At 43.6% G+C, this 15,160-nt stretch overlaps 2 protein-coding genes across 2 annotated transcripts in view; one reads left to right on the top strand and one right to left on the bottom strand.

The window, feature by feature from the left end:
• mmrn2a (multimerin 2a) overlaps window positions 1–4,781 on the top strand; it is a 36,240-nt gene extending 31,459 nt beyond the window's left edge. The window contains exons 10-11 of the mRNA XM_069659343.1: window positions 665–1,186; window positions 1,469–4,781. Coding sequence (XP_069515444.1) covers window positions 665–1,186; window positions 1,469–1,872 — 926 coding nt within the window. The 3' untranslated portion in view covers window positions 1,873–4,781. The remainder of the gene's footprint in view (window positions 1–664; window positions 1,187–1,468) is intronic.
• A 1,972-nt stretch (window positions 4,782–6,753) lies between these two features.
• Window positions 6,754–15,160, bottom strand: part of LOC138588493 (ubiquitin carboxyl-terminal hydrolase 54-like) — a 34,099-nt gene continuing 25,692 nt past the window's right edge. Inside the window, exons 17-19 of the mRNA XM_069658643.1 lie at window positions 14,525–14,638; window positions 10,685–10,934; window positions 6,754–10,419 (exon numbers count right to left, since the gene is read on the bottom strand). Of these exons, the coding sequence (XP_069514744.1) occupies window positions 9,812–10,419; window positions 10,685–10,934; window positions 14,525–14,638 (972 nt within the window). The 3' untranslated portion in view covers window positions 6,754–9,811. The remainder of the gene's footprint in view (window positions 10,420–10,684; window positions 10,935–14,524; window positions 14,639–15,160) is intronic.

Here is a 15,160-nt window from a genome sequence, read left to right as displayed (position 1 = left end):
TCACCATATGCACTCAAGTAACCCTGCCGAAATAAGTCTGTCCTGTATTTTGACAAATCCAGTGAGCACAAACTGATGCTGGTGTTTCTGCTTTGAGCTGTTAGGAGAAGTTAAAGCTGCCATCTTTTCATTAAACATTACTCCTTTCATGAAACACGTCTGTCGGAACACATACAGTAGAATCATCATGAATATATCCTGAAGCCATCCCTTCGTTAACACTTTGACTGATCCAGTCTACCTTTCCCAGTTACCTTTGCAACAGCCAATGGGCTCTGAGCATCTTCTCATCACAAAGAGAAGTTCTCGCCTCAGGTACTTCCTGTGTTTTTAGACCAAAGATAGATATGGATCAGGAATCAAAGTATCATTGGCAAGTTGAGGATGCGTCCTCCCACAGTCCAAAGACATGCTTGTTAGGTTCATAGGTGACTCTAAATTGCCCGTAGGTGTGAATGTGAGCGTGAAAGGTTGTCTGTCTCTGTGTCAGCCCTGTGATTGACTGGCTATCAGTCCAGGGTGTACCCCGCCTCTCGCCCAATGACATCTGTGATAGGCTCCAGCCCTCCCCGCAACCCTGAACAGGACGAGCCGAATAGATTATGGATGGATATCGGTGCTGTAACACACCTTAAGACTAATCCTTCACTCTTTCTTCTCGCAGGAGACAGAGAGGAGGTACCATCCGCAGACCAGCCCCCCTCCTCCTCCCACATCCTCCCTGAAGATTGGCTGCCTGGCAGCACGAGGAGGAGCAGTAGTGGAGTTCCAGCCAGGGAACGCCAACTCCTCCTCCACCCAGAGGGGATGCGCCCTATGCACATAGGAGACGGCAGCGATCTGTGGAACTTGGAGAAAACTGTGGAGGAGCTTGGGCAGAAGGTGCTCCTGCTGGAGGAGAAACAACGCAACGCTTCTACACAGAGAGAGGCTCCTCCTGGTGGTGTGGAGGCCAAACTGCAGGCGGAGGTGATGTGGCTGAAGAGAGGGCTGGAGGAACATCTGAGGGTGTTCAAGAATGTCTTCAGTAACGCTGACGTGCTGGTGGGATCGGACGCCACGCTGGAGCTCGATAAACTGTGGCAGCTGGTGAAAAACAGAGACGGGAAGAAGGAGAGGAAGAGAGGAGGAGGGAGGGAGGGGTCAGGAAGAGGAGGAAACCATCGAAGCAGGAGGGAGTTGTCAGGTGAGTGACTAAGGACCTCATGCAAGAAGGTTTTCACTAAACCTGTGAGGTTTGATCATAGAGGTGTTACAAATGGATTTATATTACCTTTTGACAGAGCCATGCTGCTGTTTCCCTGTTACTTGTGTTTGTGCTAAGCTAAGCTAAGCTAACTGGCTGCAGGTTCATATTTACTCTACAGAATCTCATCGAGAAAAAGAAGTACCATATTTCTTTCACTTTCATTAGTACATGCGGTTCTTCATGTGGTTTTTGGACTTCTGACACTCCTTTTCTCTCCAGGTGTTGTTCCCGTGCCGTACAGCCAATCAGACGACTCGCTGCTCCTTGTGGCTGGATCTCCTCTGAGCGTCTCAAACGGCGTCATCGTGTTGGAAGCATCTCTGAACCGGGGTCAGTTTTACTCTGACACCGGCACCTTCACGGCTCCAGTGAATGGGATCTACCTGTTTGTCCTCACCCTGGACCTGAGGCCAGGCCCCGCCCACGTGGTCCTGAGGAGGGGGTCGAGCGGGGCTCAGGTGTCTCTACACCGATGGGAGGTGACAGAGGCGGGGCCGGTGACTGAGGTGAGCCTCCTGCTGCTGAGCGAGGGGGAGGAGGTGAGGCTGGAACTGAGGGGAGGAGCGTGGGCAGAGTCAGAGGACAATGTGTTCACCGCACTGCTGCTCCACCGGACCACCTGAGGGCGCTGTGGACCAATCAGCTGGATAATAGACACTGATCAGAGACTCTGGGAGGGGCGGAGTCCCAGAGGTGCAGAAACTGGTATTAAACACATTCAAAAAGAGAATTTAACTTTACTATACTTAACTTTGTGGAGGTTTATTTCTAATGCACCTTTCATAATCATAAATGTGTAAATTGTAAGGCCAGAAGGAATCAAACCCTCAACCCTTAAACCACCTTTAGGTTCTCTAAATCTGGACAAGTGAAAATCAGTCAGACCTCCGACTTGTCAAACTAGAAGATTAACAGATAAAACTGACGAAAAATGTTCCGTTTACTTCTGTCTCTTTAGCTTCTAGCGACCTTCCAGTCCTGTCCTTGAAAATGAAGCATGTTTTTTTCCCCAATTTAGTGTTAATGTTAGCCTAGCTTAGCATAAAGACTAGAGACAGGAGTTAACAGCTTGACTGGTTCTGTAGAGGGTTCAGAAACATGTTTAACCCGTTAAATAAAAGAAATGTATAAATTCCATTAGTGGGAGCTACTGAACCTAAAGAGACTATTTCTTGACAACAATGTGTCAATCCCACAGTGGGTATGTGCTATGTCTGGAGTCGTGTTGGGTCATGACTTTTGAATATTCGAATAGTCATTACTTTATAAAAAATCTAAAAGTTCAAGAGACTATCGTCTCATCTTAAAGCTATATTTTTTCATTGTTTTTACCAGTGCCTGGTTGTGATGCAGTACCATCGCCAAACGGTGGCTGTAGCGCATCTGAAAGCTGTTTGAAAACCGCCGTTAAATAACAAAAGAAGAAGAAAGCATTAGTGCCAGGTGCTGGTAAACTTCTGCAGCCGTCAAAGAGTTCTGTGTGAATTTCCTTTGAAGAAATGAGCGAAAATGTAAACTTAGAAAGGTAAAACTAGCATATCATAAGTTAACAACAACTGTGCACAGACAGCATGCCAGGCTGATTCTCACTGTAAGAGAAATTATCCACGTCCCATCTCTGTGTATTATGTAGGGAAGATACACACTTTTTAATTATGGTCATTCAGTACATTTTGGCTTTCAAGACGTTGGATGATTAGAAATAGTTCAGAGAGTAACCTCAACTAAAACTACAAACTGCTGTCTCTGGATCTCTGGTTGTGTGTAGATAAAAAGAAAAAAAGATATCCCATTTAAATCTGTGAGTTTGCTTCCCAGAGCTGTCATACGGTCAGGTGAATAAAGGTTCTGACATTTTTACACCAAATTGTGCCTTTAAGTGAATCAACATATGTGCAGACCTTACCTGTAGCTCACAGTGACATGTAAAGGTGGTTGTCTTGCCCCCCACAAAACAGACAAATCAGGTGTGAATGGCAGAGGGACCAAATCTGCTAAATCTGCTAAGTGACAGCATCTGGATTCTCACTGTTGTGTTTATTTATTGCATGTTTATAGACGTGCTTGTATTGACGGTCAAACATCAGCCGGATTTTCAGTCATATTTTTCCTGATATTTTGTTGTGTCCTAAAATGCATAAATACTGTAATGTCTCAAGCATAGATACATACAGGAGGTGTGGCTCCTTTCTATTTATTTAATGGTAAAGCTTTCATCCAGGTAATGTGATGTCAAGACATCACATCACCCCCCTGCTGACTGGCTGCAGTATAGGTCATAAAGCCCACCTCCTCCATGTTAACAGATGGGACATGAGTCAAACTATAAAATCAAAATACACGTCAAATACATTTTTCTCAAACATGGTTTCTGCCATTATAGCTAGTTATTATCATGCTGATTTATGTTCAAGTGTTCATTTTTCTGACAAGTTTAATTAGTTATTTGATGCTATAAAAAAGATGATTGACAGCTCTGTTGACAAATATGGCTCCTGCAGCAGATCTGTTCCAGGTGAGCAGAGTAGAAGAGGAACGGTGAGAGGAGACGTAACTAAAACAATCACTACAGTCATTGCAGTTTACATATCTGTGAACATCTGCTTCAGACCAACACAAGAAGCTGTTCTGCTGTTAAACATGCCGACGTGCAGGATCTTTGCTGTTTTTTTTCTCCGGTAAGTTAAGTGTGTGTTTTGGTAGCGGAGGCGGCTACAGCGGCTCCATCCGCCGATCTTCACAGCACAGCTCTGGCTCCAAATGACATCACCATCGCAAGATAGCAGCGCCCACCTCGGGGGTTGTTTGGCTTCAATTTTAGTACAATGAGAGCAGATGGAGACGTGTCGTCCATCGATATATACAGTCATTGAGCTCAACACAACAAGGTTTTAACTATCACTAGAGTAGTATGGAAAGATATTCGAAGGACAATCAAACGTACAGACGACTTCCTTAAGAGTTCAATGATGCTGGTACAGTGCCACCTTTGGCACCACATCAGTCATGGTCAACCCCTCAGACATCGTAGATACAATTGCGCTCTTGCATTTAAGCAAACTAGCATGGCAGCTACAGGGAAATTGTGTGTTATATCAGTTATGACTTTTGTGATAGTCCAAAGATTTTCTGCTCCAAATTTGCTGATTATTGCTTAAAATTTGTTGGAGTTAGTGAAAAAAACCTGATTCTGATAAAGATAAAAACGGCAGAAAATTGATCCAGCCAAATTTTGCTTCTGAGATTTTTAGTTCAAAGGTTTCAAAACAAAATACAGAGTAAAAAGTTTCATGTCTTCACATCAATGTACCTCTGTAAACTCATCAATCTTATCAAAGACTTTTAAGGGAATTTTTTACTTTGCATGAAGAAATGATTTGGATGTTGAGTCACCAGTTATGTGTCATGTTTGTAAAGATATAGCTCCACCACACAGAGCTTTTTATATTTATATAAAGGAAGAGCTGAGCTGTCTGTAGGTGTAAACAGAGTGATGAATGTGTTTATATAAAGTCTTATCTGAACTGTCACCAGCCTGTAACTTAATAAAGTTTTATCTACAGAAGTTTGTGTGATGATTCAACACTGCAAACACAGAAGTGACTCAGAGAATGATTTGTTCCTGCTTAGATGCTTTCATCATATTACTTCCACATTTCAATTTAGTAAGATGACATTTAACTTTGGCACATCCTGGATTTGTAGAAAACAAAAAGTTCAAATAAAGATTAAATAAAGATTAAATAACCATTCTAACGGGTGTATTGTTAGTGGCAGAGGCTGGAATACAGATTTGTACTAAAAGTATTTCCTTTTTTTTTCTGCTTCGTGTTAAGAACGTTTTTGAGCTCTCAAATATGTTTCTCCTCATTGAACTGCCTTGACAGTTTAAGTTAATCAAAAAATATTCCCTAAAGCAATATAAACATATTTAATATTATACAGCTTAAAAGATTAAACCAGTTATTTACGACCTTTTTGAACTTTAACTTCTCATGTTTCAGAGTATCTGAGTTGTTGGCAGCTCCTCCAAATCCCTCTGAACGTCGCACATGGTTTCATTTAAATAACCGTTTAATGATCCGACACTTGAGAAAATGAAAGATCGGAGATAATTGAAAACAGTCTTGTGTAACAAAATGTAGTTTCTTCCTCCATCCTCTCCCATTAACCATTTGATAACCCCCTCAGATTTATCTGCTGACCCTATGAGGGGGCCCGACCCCTATGTTGGGAACCATTGGACTAGGGGAAACCACGTGAGAGGCTACATGGGATTTGGTGGAGCTGATAACAGCTTATAGAGGTATCTGAAACATGACGGAGAGACACAACAGACACACAGAGTCACAAGAGAAAACGGTTAAAGCAGGTTCAAGTGTTCAGCATGTTGTATTTTATAAAATCCATCCATCCATTATCTAACCTGCTGATCCTTTGAGGTGTCGCAGGGCTGGAGCCTCTCCCAGCTGTCATTTGGCAAAAGGCGGTCAGTCAATCACATGGCTGAGACAAAGAGACAGACAACCTTCACACACATTCACACCTAAGGACTATTTTAGAGTCACCTGTTGACCTAACGAGCATGTCTTTGGACTGTGGGAGGAAGCTGGAGAACATGCAAACTCCACACAGAAAGGCCCAGCAGGCCAGAGGATTCAAATCTTCTTGCTGTGAGGCGACAGCGCTAAACACTGTATCACCATGCCACTTGAGGAACAACCTCTTCCTGAGATAAAGTGGGGTCCTGGTGTTAATAGTATGAATTCAGTCTAACATGACTCTGAGCTCAGCACACAGATGTCTTTGTATTTTCATACAGGTCGTTTACCTTCAATGGTGCAAGAGGCAGGGATGTACAGCTTTTAGAGAGTAAAATTAAAAGACTAAATTTGTCCAGGAGAGGACTAACGAATATGAAGAAAGGAAATGACAAATATTTATAGATATTTGGTTTGCATGGTAATTTGTTTTATAAAATCAACTGCTGTTTCATTTTTTCAAGAATATTTGAATTTAAGTTTATTCCTAAACCTTTTGAAAACACGTAGGTTGTAATGACCATTTTGCAAACTTTCAAGACTTTGTGTGAACGAGAGAGACGAGTGTTAGGACGTGTTTTTATTGATGTGTTAAAAAGTTGTCTTGGAAAAACATTCAACTTCTTAAATCCAGTTCAAATCAGTACAGAGCGGCTAACGTTAGCTTCTAGCGCAGGACTGACTTGTTGTGAAAAGTGCTTTATAAATCTGTAACATGAAGAACAGGTGTAGTTAACAGGTAACAGAGACTGATGGGCTTTGGACTCTAGTATACTATCGTGTGCAGTAAGCTCCACGTGATCCAATGAACATGCAGTAAAACTTCCTGTAACCTGCGGTGAATAGAACGATGTGTTCCAGGTGGCAGATGTGTGAATTATGAGCTTCAACAGGTGAAAAAAAAAGACGCTGAGAGACACTCTGAACATTTCCTTTAAACATTTTAATCATATTATCATCTCTGTTAAGTCTACAGTGTAGAAAAATAAGCATCAAAAATATACCAAAATCAACAAAATAAAATCTGGCAAAGCAAAAGAAGCAAAAAAACAAAACTTTGACATGGTTAAAAAATAACTTGTGAATTATTGTTCATCATTAAAATACACCAGCAATATAGTTATTATGAACTCAGGTCTGGTCTGAGCTTTTACTCTGAAAAGACGACATCCTGTCAGTCACACAGCAGGGGAGAGCTTGAAGCAGCAGAATCAATTAGTCGTGATTTAAGGATCCATAATAATATTAATAGTATGTTTATATCTTCAGTGATCTGCAGGATACAAATGTGTGTTTGACTTCAGACCAGACGTGGGTTAGTTTGTTTAGTTCACCTTCAGCAGGTGGGCGGGTGGGTTCTTGGCAGTAGGACAGATTAACTCCATCTGTTATCAAACACGAGTTCCTTCATGATCAAAAAACCAAACAAAAGTCATCTGAGTCCAGGAACGTAACGAGAAGCGTCTCCCTGAACAACGGGAGAGATGTCAAAATAAAAGCAGCAACAAGCACAGAAAGAAATCTATGGTCAACACTTCTGAAGTGCACTAAAGTCGAGTTACATGCAGCAGAGCCGCTGCACTAATAAAAAGATCTGCATATATCATCATTACAATAAATGTACACACAGTCGAGTGATTCTTTCAAGGCTATAATACGTCTGAAAACATCATGCTAAATATTAGCTGCAACTCTGTCAAAATAAAAGCTTTAGTTATTAATCTAAAATCCTCTAACGAGTACAAGAAGGCTCCACATCCCAAACCAGGCAACTAACTAGCTTTAGAAAATAGATGAGGTCTATAGAGAGTATATTCAGGTTAGGCAGGTAGAATAGTTTGTTAATACACGCACGAGTCAGTCCGACAAGCCTACAAAAATAAATAGAGTAATAAGTAGAGTAGATTTATATTCAAAGACACTGAAGAAAAGAGCTTTTTTACTTCCTGTCGTGTCTTAAAGTCCTTCATTTCCTGTTTGGATCTGTGCAGCTCCGAGGCTTCAGCTCATAGATATAATATATACTTTATATCTGTGATATCATATATATTTATCAACTATAGTGCAGCTGATGAAACCTGACGTCAGTTCAACTTTAGACCTGAAGATCAAAGAACAGACATATCACATGAAGACAGTACCCGGCCGGCGTCTGATTTAACTCAACCTATAATCTGAAACTACGTCCACATCAGTCTGATCGTCACTTCCTCTTTAAGTCAGTTTTAGAGCATAGCAAAGTTTTTCAATTTCAGCAACATTTCCTAAGACAGTTAACTGAATATGTTCGGTGTTTGGAAGGTCAGAGAAAATCAGCAACACAATCAACAAAGCTTTGTTCTGATGTGATCTCTATTTACAGACTCTACATAGAAATGTAGAATCTGTAAGCAGGGACGTGGATTTCCGGGAAGGCAAGTGTTCCGTTTGAACTACGCTTGTAGTCCGAGTAATATTGACCAATCACGTATCAGCAGGCTGCGGTGTATGCAGGAAAAACAGTCCGACAGCAAAAGCAGGCGGAACATAATGTTGACATCCCGGCTCCCATCAGCAGCTATCTGACGATTATTTAGCTTCTTATTAATCTCTATAAACAGACACCTGCATGTGAGTTCAGCTAACATCTGTTCTAGATCTAAAATTTACTTGAGATGAACTCCCTTGACGCTGTGTCACGAAAGCCGTTCAGTGTTCAGATTTCCCGATCATCGAATGCATCAGATCGATCCGACCTCATTTCAACAAATGAGCATTTTAAAAGTTTTCTTCTCCTCATGAGGACAGACCTGACAAAGCTTGAGTTTTTACTTCTTACAAATCTGCATCACGATGTTGAAATTTCGGCAGAAGTAAGATCCGAAAACGTTTTCTTTTTCTGTAACAATGCAGCATGCGGAACAGGAAGTCTTGACAGGAAGTCGTTTATCGCTAACCACCCAGCACGTTCGCCGGTGTCCCTAGAGGCTGTATCGTCTCAGACTATAGCCGATGGGATCCGAGATTGGTTCTGATGTGATTATCATATTTTCTGTCTTGCAGAAATGATCACAAAGTAATTTAATTATAAGATACATCCTGTTTATAAACTTTCAAAATAAAGTGACATGTTAGCCACAGCTGAAACTGAGTGTTTTGTGCTGATTTTATCTTTAATCAACGATGAGGAAACTATTAAATTGTAATGGTATATTGATCTATATATAAATATTTCAAACAGCATTCTTCTTTAATGGAGAAATAAAGTTAACAGGGCTTCAGGTGACATTACTCATGTCAGACCAGCGGTCCCGCTCACAGACACATTCAGTTCACTGTGCAGACATGAGAGAAGCTTGGGACTATAAAATGTTTGTTTGAAATATACTTATAAAGATGATTTCAGCCAGAACCACAAGCTTCTTCTTAGTGTTAAATTAAAGTGTTTATGGATGTTTGCACTCTGATACCTGGTGGATGAAGACAAATACCTCGAGTGTCCTGCATGTTAATTGATTATTGACGTGTCATTGGTTTGATCAGAACAAGGGTGCACAGTTGAACGGACCTCCGGTATCGATCACGTCGACATGCTGCTCAGCTCTCAGTCCTGCCAGCTGTTTGTCTCTAACAGCATCTTTACTGCCGTCCTGGTGCTTTGTCTCCATTACAAATCTAAATGTGCTTTAATCCAGCAGACATTCATCCACAGCTTCTATACACGGAGTATATAAACATCTGTCTGTGGGATACGGTTAGTTTGGCGGCCCTGTGTGTGTGTGATAGTGTGATAGTGTGTTGTTTCATCAGATGAAGCTGCAGATGAATCTGCGTCTCTGAATTCTCCCCCAACAGTAGGAGGCGGAGCCTCAGCCAGAGGAGGCTGTAAAGACGTGTTGGCACGTTTTAAACAACAACACAAAGTTTGACGTCTGTCTGTATCTGCAGGATGAATGTGAGACAGCTTAATCGGACGCTGCAGGGTCTGCAGGGGTGGTGGTGGGGGAGATAGGACACCCCATGACTGATGCCTCAGGTCTGATCAGCTGGCTGAGCGGAACCGAGCCACGTAGGCGCCACAGGATGGACAGTAGGGACGTGACGGCTCAGCAGGAAGCTGCTGGCACAGTGAGCAGAGGTGGGGGTCTCTTCGGGGCCGGGCAGGAGGAGGCTGGTGGGAGTTGCTCCTCTGGAGGGGCTGGTGGAGGCGTGTACTGCGAGGGTCCCAGGAGGAGCTAGGTTGGACAGTCCTGTAGTCGGCGTCGCGGCGCCAGTCACTCTCAGGGGGCACGTCCAGCCGGAGCGGCTGAGGTGGGCCCTCCCCCGGCACTCGGAGAGGAGGCGGAGCGTAGCAGGAGGACCCATTGATTTTAGTGGGCAGCGACGGTTGCCTGTAGTGACCGTTAGGGTTGGCAGAGCGGCGAGGGTGGGACAGGGTGGCGTAGAGACTCTGTTGACCTGAAGGGGGGGCAGGACCGGAGCCGGCCCGGGGTCTGGGGAGGGAGGAGGTGGAGGAGGGGAGGGGAGCTCGGCGAGGAGCCCGGGGCAGAGTGCCGTAACTCAGCGCGACACTGTGGAGGCTTTGACCTGAGAGAGCCGGATGCCTGTCAGACACAGCCAGAAACTGCTGCTGGACTCCTGCTCCAGGTCCTGAGGAGGAGGAAGAAAGAGGAGGAGGAGGAGGACATGTGAAAAAGAAGTCATTACAAGAGAGCTGTGAAAAAAACGTAATGACAGTGACACAGGTTTCCCTCAGCCAATCAGAAACAACTTAACAATCACATGACAGTTCATGAGGTCATTCTAACATCATCAGTGTGAAACATTTAACTGCACAGGTGTTGTGGGTTTGTGTGGAGGTGCAGGTGGATGTGAAGGTGGAGGTGACAGTGGAGGTGAAGGGCCAGCAGGTTACCTGTGTGTCCCCAGGAGGAGAGGCCCGAGCTTGGGGGCCGTGATGTCTGCATGGGGGGGTGCTGTGGAGGAGGTGCGGGAGCTGTGGGGCCATGGTGTCGGGTTTGGTTGTGTTGGAGGTGGTGGTGGTGGTAGGAGTGATCTGCAGGGAAGGAGGTGGAGGAGGAGGGGGGGTGCAGGGAGGAGGTGCTTGGGCGACGAAGGGAGTGATAGTCTGTGTGACTGAGGGGGGGTCTGGACACGGAGGGGTCCTTCAGAGTGAAAGAAGAAAATGAGGAAGAAAGAAATGAGAAGAGGGTAAAAGATGTGGAAGAGATGAATTAGGAGAAAAGGATGAAGGTAAAGATGAGAGGAAAAGGGTGGAGAGAAGAGAAGATGAACAGGGCGGGGCATGGAGGGCAAAAAAAAGATGAAAACAAGTTAACATGATGGAGGGACAAACATGAAAATGATCACACAAAATAAAACTGGAGGAGGAGAAGAAGCTTGTATCTCTCAGCCGCAAGTTTCTTTTTCCAGCAGTGAAATAAAAGTGAAGATGATTCTGGTGGTCATGCTGAGTTGTGTTTGTCTCCAACTTATGAATGTTTATTCTCGCTCTCTCTTTTTAGCTCTGATTTTGGTCTCCACCACCCCCGGATATAACACCTGTCTCTTCAGCTGCTAAATACTCTCTAACTGTGTCTTTCTGCTGTTTGCTGCTTAGCAGTTGCGTATGGAACCATTTTAAAGACACACTTTTTACACTGCGATTCCGCCTCAGCGGTGTAACGAAGCTCCGCTGTTATGGAGCTTTTACAGTCTTACATTGGACCCAGCAACGCCGACATAGAGCCGCCCCAGAATGTGTTTTTACACAGCGTTCCTCTGTTGAGGAAGCAAAACTTGTGCAAGGTGTAAACAAACAGCGCAGGCTTCACATACACACACACACACGTCATAAATACTACAGCTGCGAGGATGCTGTCACTTTAATGCAAACATACGACATTTTCGAGCATTTGCTTAAAAGACCAATTCTGTAATTTGTTTATTTTTATATTTTTTGGTTTCCATGTTTTTGGCAAAAGATGTACTCCTCACCCATTTGTCTACGTAAAGGTGGTGTTTTCCACACCTACTGCACAACAGAGCCTGGAAACCAGCGCAGGGATGGATGGTCATACTCACTGCTGCATATTTGCAGAAAGCTTCATGTTGTTTACATGCAGATTCACGAGCATCAGAATAAAGTACTAAAGATACTTGATATATATTTCTGGTCAAACAAAAAAAAAAAAGATAATTTAATATCTTCAAAGGTTTTTATAAGAAAAAGTCCCTGTGAGTGAGTCCCTGTCCCGTGAGATGGGAGCTCTCATTCCTCAGGGTCTGTTCATAGGTGAGATTAAGCTGGAGATGAGCATTCACAGGGTGTCTGTGTGGTGTCAGCTCTGAATGATGATGAGTGAGATCTCAGTGGAGGTTAAAATCTTTAAAACTGTTCAAACATGCAGTTCAAATTAATGCTTTCTCTGACTGGAGTTGATTTTTCTTCATGTCAGTGCTGAATTATTTATGAGCATCACTGACTGCAGGTCTGAGTTCACCCTGTTCTCAGTTTCACACTCCCCCCTGTGAGTTGTAATGTTTCAGCGAGTGTTGCAGCTGCTTTACAGACACAATCAACACTCAGAGAGAGAGAAGAAAATCCTCCGGCTGAAGTGAAACATCAGGATTCCTCCTGCAGACGGATGAGCTGGGAGGATTTGACGGAGATATCCACAGTCAGACCTCAGCTGTCGGTTCGGATCAGGCAGCCAGCGCTGAGGTTAAAAGCTTAATGGAAGAACTAAATCAGTGATCAATCTTTAATGCGCTGGCCTGAGGCGATTCCTGAGGGCTGAATACAAGATGGCTGCACGCCAGCGGCAACACAGACGAGAGAGAAACAGGTTCTGTACAGAAACACAGGCTGCTGCTGCTGCTTCAGGCTCACACGGAAACCTTTAGAGCTGTGCAGAGTTTAACAGTTCACAGGCTTCACACAAGGTTATTAACATACCAGCAGCAGCAGCAGCAGTCAGTGTGGGTCTGCTGAATAAAACTGCATGCATTCATTTAGTTCTATTTCTTACCCAAGAAAAAGGTGCAAATCTTAGGTATAGAAAGAGGATATTCCTCAGGACCTGAGGAATACCTCATTGTTTCACATTTAATTAAATTAATATGGATGTTAAACTAAAAGAGAATGTTTTTATCCGAGTCCTGATTAGACAGCAAACAAATATATGTTAGCAAATCCATCCTATCCCAGGTGTCATTGGGCGAGAGGCGGGATACCCCCTGGACTGATGGCCAGTCAATCACAGGGCTGACACATAGGCTGTGTCCCAATCCAAGGGCTGCAGCTTTCGAAGGAGGCGGTCCACGGAGGATGCTCCATTCATAGCCTGCGTAGACCATTAAAGCCGAAGTAAAATGAGACGGTCTGGTCTACGAAGCATTTCCTGTATGTGTCACCAGCTGTTCCTGCCCTTACCTTGCGTCACCAAACGCCACTCCAGATGCCTAGTAACAGGTAGCTAGCGGGCTAACTAGCTAGCATAAATAACGTCAGTAAGTTAACCTATTATTTTAAAGATAATTTGTTTCAAGGGCCCTTTCGTTTTCTTAAACATGTGTAATGTTAGCTATTCGACTGAGTTGAAACCAAAAACTTTTTAAAGTGTATTCCTCGGCCGCATTAAAGAACACCATTTCATTTAAATTGGCAAGCAATGCATCTCGGGAAACGGAGGACGCATTTGTCTGCCACATCTGAAGGAGCCTTTGAATTGTGGACGGCCTTCGAAGGCTGCAGCCCCTGAATTGGGACACAGCTATAGAGACAGACAACCTTTCACCAATGAACCTGACAAGCATGTCTTTGGACTGTAGGAGAAAGCAGGAGGGAACCCACGCATGCACGGGGAGAACATGCAAACTACACACAGAAGGGAACCAGGATCCGCACCAGGAGCCTTCTGGCTGTGAGGCGACAGCGCTCACCACTGCACCACTGTGCAGCTCGTTTGCAAATCCATGAATTGTGATTAATTTCATGGATTTTGCCCAGTAAGAATGTAGTTCTCCTCGCTGGAAAAGGGGACAGCGTTCAATTTAAAATAAAATTATTCTTATTATATGCTTAGTTGTAATATCAGAGTCTCTCAGTGACTGCAGAGCAGAACAGCAGAAAACGAAAAAGAAATGTCAAATTTCAATCTGAATTTTTCTTACTAGTCCCAGATTCCTCAGTAAACTTTTAATAAAATAACTTTTTGGCTGCTCTGGATGAGAAATCAGAGGATAATCGAGGTTATTAAAAATGAAAGAATATCTCAAACACAATATCTGAATGTGAATCCCTTCACAAATCGACTGACAGACTGATGTGGAAGTCTGTGGAGCTGCGAGTCGGGCTGACATTGACATCAATGACACGATAACACGAGAGATGTATTAATGCCCACGCATACTGCTTACATTTTATAATTAACATCCTACATAATATAATTTTTACTGTAACATTTTCCTACAGTGAAACTATGAGCCTCCATCAGAGCAGCAGGAACATCAGAAGGACTGTATGTTAAACAGGGTGTAGGAATTAGAGGTGTGTTGTTTTTCATTAATGGTCCGTACAGAACCGTTGACCAGAGAAGCTGAGAAGATGCAGTTACAGCCAACAAACACAAGGTGGCAGAACGTCGTTATCAACCAGCAGACGGAAACCTGCACACAGCTGCTGATAGAGCAATGCTGATTTGTGTGTGAGTGTGCGTATGTCGTGCCCGTGTGGCGGTCATGTGTGACTTACGCAGCTGCGGGAGGGCCCGAGGTTTTGGGGTCGTGACCCGATGACAGTTCCACTCAGGCTGCGGGCGATGCGTCGCAGGTTTTCTGCGCTGTAGTTCTCGTCCTCACCTGCCGGCTGCATGAAGAACAGGTCGTTACACTTTCACAAACTTTCCAGCATTGTTTAAAACCTCAACAGACTTGTATTCACTTGCAAAGCATCATGGTTAAATAAACAGCATTTGAGACTATTTACGTAAACAGAACTTATAACAGACAGTGTGTCGGGTCTGTCTGGGGAAGGCCAGTAAGAGAGTGTCACTTAGTTATGTCTCACATACAGCCACCACACACTTCATGCTGTTTATCAATGCTGTTGTGTTTCAGGCCTGCATGATATGAGGAAACTGTGATAACATTGTGAGAACAAATATTGTGATGACGATGTGTGAAAGATAAATATTGCAGTGACCATGATCGTTTCCATGTCCTTCTACTGTTCTGATTAGCTTACCCAGACAGTGCCCGTGTTTATAACAGGTTGTCTCTGCTCAATCGGAAATCATTTTGCAGAGGTGCTTTTTGTTTTCCCTCATCATCAACATCCTCCTCTCTCTTCTCTCCTCCCTCAGCCATCACGCTAGCTAACTTTGCATTT

Source organism: Semicossyphus pulcher, unplaced genomic scaffold (assembly GCF_022749685.1).
Source record: "Semicossyphus pulcher isolate SPU_LCO1_2020_fin unplaced genomic scaffold, fSemPul1.0.p SCAF_12, whole genome shotgun sequence".
Classification (NCBI taxonomy): domain Eukaryota; kingdom Metazoa; phylum Chordata; class Actinopteri; order Labriformes; family Labridae; genus Semicossyphus; species Semicossyphus pulcher.
Note: the sequence above shows the minus strand (reverse complement) of the source record. Positions and strands in the feature narration are given on the sequence as shown.